General features: G+C 34.4%; 1 protein-coding gene across 4 annotated transcripts in view; it reads right to left on the bottom strand.

Moving 5' to 3' along the window:
- Window positions 1-1,988, bottom strand: part of LOC123003684 (death-associated protein kinase 1-like) — a 27,089-nt gene extending 25,101 nt beyond the window's left edge. For all 4 annotated transcript variants that reach the window (XM_044396618.1, XM_044396617.1, XM_044396616.1 and 1 more), the window contains exons 1-4: window positions 1,786-1,988; window positions 1,605-1,737; window positions 1,399-1,553; window positions 1,046-1,344 (exon numbers count right to left, since the gene is read on the bottom strand). In XM_044396618.1, coding sequence (XP_044252553.1) covers window positions 1,046-1,344; window positions 1,399-1,553; window positions 1,605-1,737; window positions 1,786-1,886 — 688 coding nt within the window. In that variant the 5' untranslated portion in view covers window positions 1,887-1,988. The remainder of the gene's footprint in view (window positions 1-1,045; window positions 1,345-1,398; window positions 1,554-1,604; window positions 1,738-1,785) is intronic.
- Between the last annotated feature and the right edge of the window lie 506 nt (window positions 1,989-2,494).

A 2,494-nucleotide genomic window follows, 5' to 3' on the forward strand; every position in this document is an offset into this window, starting at 1 on the left:
GTCTCTTTTCGAGGAAATAAAAACGTTTTGAGATAAAAACAAATTTTAACAAAAAATTTGTCTAAAATGAACTGAGCAATTACCGAATTAGATCGACATTGACATTATTTTATTTCGCTCAATTTAGTTTTTTTTTTGAATCAAAAACTCACATATTTTGCAAGATTTTGTCAAAAAACGTCTATAAATCGCAAAAACAAATCAAAAACGATGGTATTTTGTTTATTTCGTTCGATTTGACTGATTTTTGGGTAAAAATTAGTCAACATCAAGCAAAAAAATCACAAAACTTATTCAAAAATAATGTTATTTTTATTTTTATCAATTTTTCAAACTTACAAGCATGCTTTTCAAATGACATCAAAATTTTTCTAGAATAAAGCAAAAAATCTCTAAATTATAACAAAAATTATTGTTTATTTTTTTTAAAACGCAATAAATTGAACAATTTGGTAAAAACCAGCGAAAAGTAAGCTAAAAATTGTGTTGTTTTTGATTTTTTTTAAGTGATTAAGCACGTTTTGGGATAAAAGCAAATTTACTTATTTTTTTAAATTAACAAAAAAAAATAAATGAAATTATTTTAGCTAGTTTTGCTTGATTTAGTTTGTTTTGTTGCAACTAAAAATTTATTGATTTTTCCAGGCCTAAAAATCACAAAAACAAATCGAAAAAATGGTATTTTGTTGTTTCACTAGATTTAACTGGTTTTGATAAAAATTAGTCACAAAAGAAGTAAAAAAAAACACAAAGTTCAAGTTTTTAGCAAGATTATGCATTTTTTTCAAATAAAAAACAATTTTTTCGGAAAAAATCTGTAAAATTTGCTAAAACAAGCAGCAAAACCACAAAACTTTTTGTGGAAGGAAATAACATACATAAAAATTACTGAAATATTAATTACACAAGTGACTAAGAACGTTTTTGATTATTAAAAATGAAAAATTATTATTATTATTTTACCAAATGCGCTAATGCCCAGCACCCATCAAAAAATTCCAATGGGTAGTCGACGCCCATGAAGGCAACACAAAAGAAGACTTACATTTGTTGCTTTGGAGCGAACTCGACCTCCGAAACAAAGAACTAAACAACCCGGCACTTAGCGACTTGATTAGGGAAGTTTTCCCAACCCCAGAGTGCCCCAAAAGACGCAAATTCAACCTAAGGGCCGGTTTCGAGGTTGGCACCAACTGTCGAGCTAAAGTGTCCCTTTGCCCAGTGACCCTTAACCTATCCAACAGTTCGGCAATGTCATTATGACCATATTTCAAAGCTGTTATATCAGCCCTTATATTATCAGAATTGCGGATGTCTATATTGCACCCAGCTGCACATAAACACCTACCAAGAGAAATCAATGTCACTAAATCGGGCAAAATTCGTGGCTTGGTGTACCTAACGACGTGTAAATGGCCGTTTTTGGCCGCCAAATGCAAGGGCGAGAGCCCTTTTGCCGTCAAAACCTCAACACTGCATCCCAAAGCACACAAGGCGTGGACCACGTCTAAAAGCCCTAAAGTACAAGCTATGTGGATGGGGTAGTCTCCATGCTACAACCGGGGCCTTTATTCCATTTCAAAGGGCCAAAAAGGGCCACTTACCGAATCTTTGATCTCGAAATCAGCTCCAGCGTGGAGAAGAACATGTGCTATCGCTGTGTTTTGTTTCCGGAGGGCTAGATGTAAAGCCGGGTCGGGGCCTGTATCAAGGTCTGTCCCACTCTCGACCAAATATCTGAATTAAGACAGTTAAAAGGGGGACAAAGGGCGAAGGGCTACACACCGGACTTGCTCCAAAGAGCCTCGTCGAGCTGCGAACTGTAAAGCTGTGTATTCGAGGGATTCGTGGGGGCTGTAGGAGCAGCCCCGACTCAAAGAATTCATTTTGAACGAAGAAAAACTAAAATTTGGTAACGAGAATGTTACCTTTCAAATTCATTCGAAACTCAGTGTTTTTATCACGTTTTCCATGGAAACTCAAGATCGAGTAGGCGGCGGAAAACAACAGCTGATCGCCGATCGATATTTTGTGGTGGTTGCCGGAAAAATAAAAATAATAATGAAAAAAAAATTACTTTTTTAATTTTACAAAAAAATATTAATTGTGAGACAAGAAATTGGCGAGTTTTCCGAATTTTCCGGTTTTCCCGGCGAAGGAAACTGTGTGTGAGGACGGGGAAACGTCGCAAGATGGCGCCTCATTGCGCTTTCCTGAAATCGAGCCTTGAAATTGATTTTTTCGAGGGTTTTAGCACATTTTTTAGCTAAAAACGCAAAAATTTTGGTGTAAATAAGCCAAAAATTGACCAATTTAGACCGAAAATGGTAATATTTTTGCTTTTTTGAAGCATAAAAATACAAAATTGAGGCGAAAATAATTCAGTTTTTTCTTTTTTCAAACTTTCGAGTATGTTTTTAAACCAAAATTTCAAATTTTTTATGAAGTTTCTCAAAAATAAAATCACATTAAATACAAAATTATATAATTTTTG

This window comes from Tribolium madens, unplaced genomic scaffold (assembly GCF_015345945.1).
Source record: "Tribolium madens isolate multiple individuals breed KSU strain unplaced genomic scaffold, Tmad_KSU_1.1 Scaffold_1;HRSCAF=32;Tcas5.2_LG8, whole genome shotgun sequence".
Classification (NCBI taxonomy): domain Eukaryota; kingdom Metazoa; phylum Arthropoda; class Insecta; order Coleoptera; family Tenebrionidae; genus Tribolium; species Tribolium madens.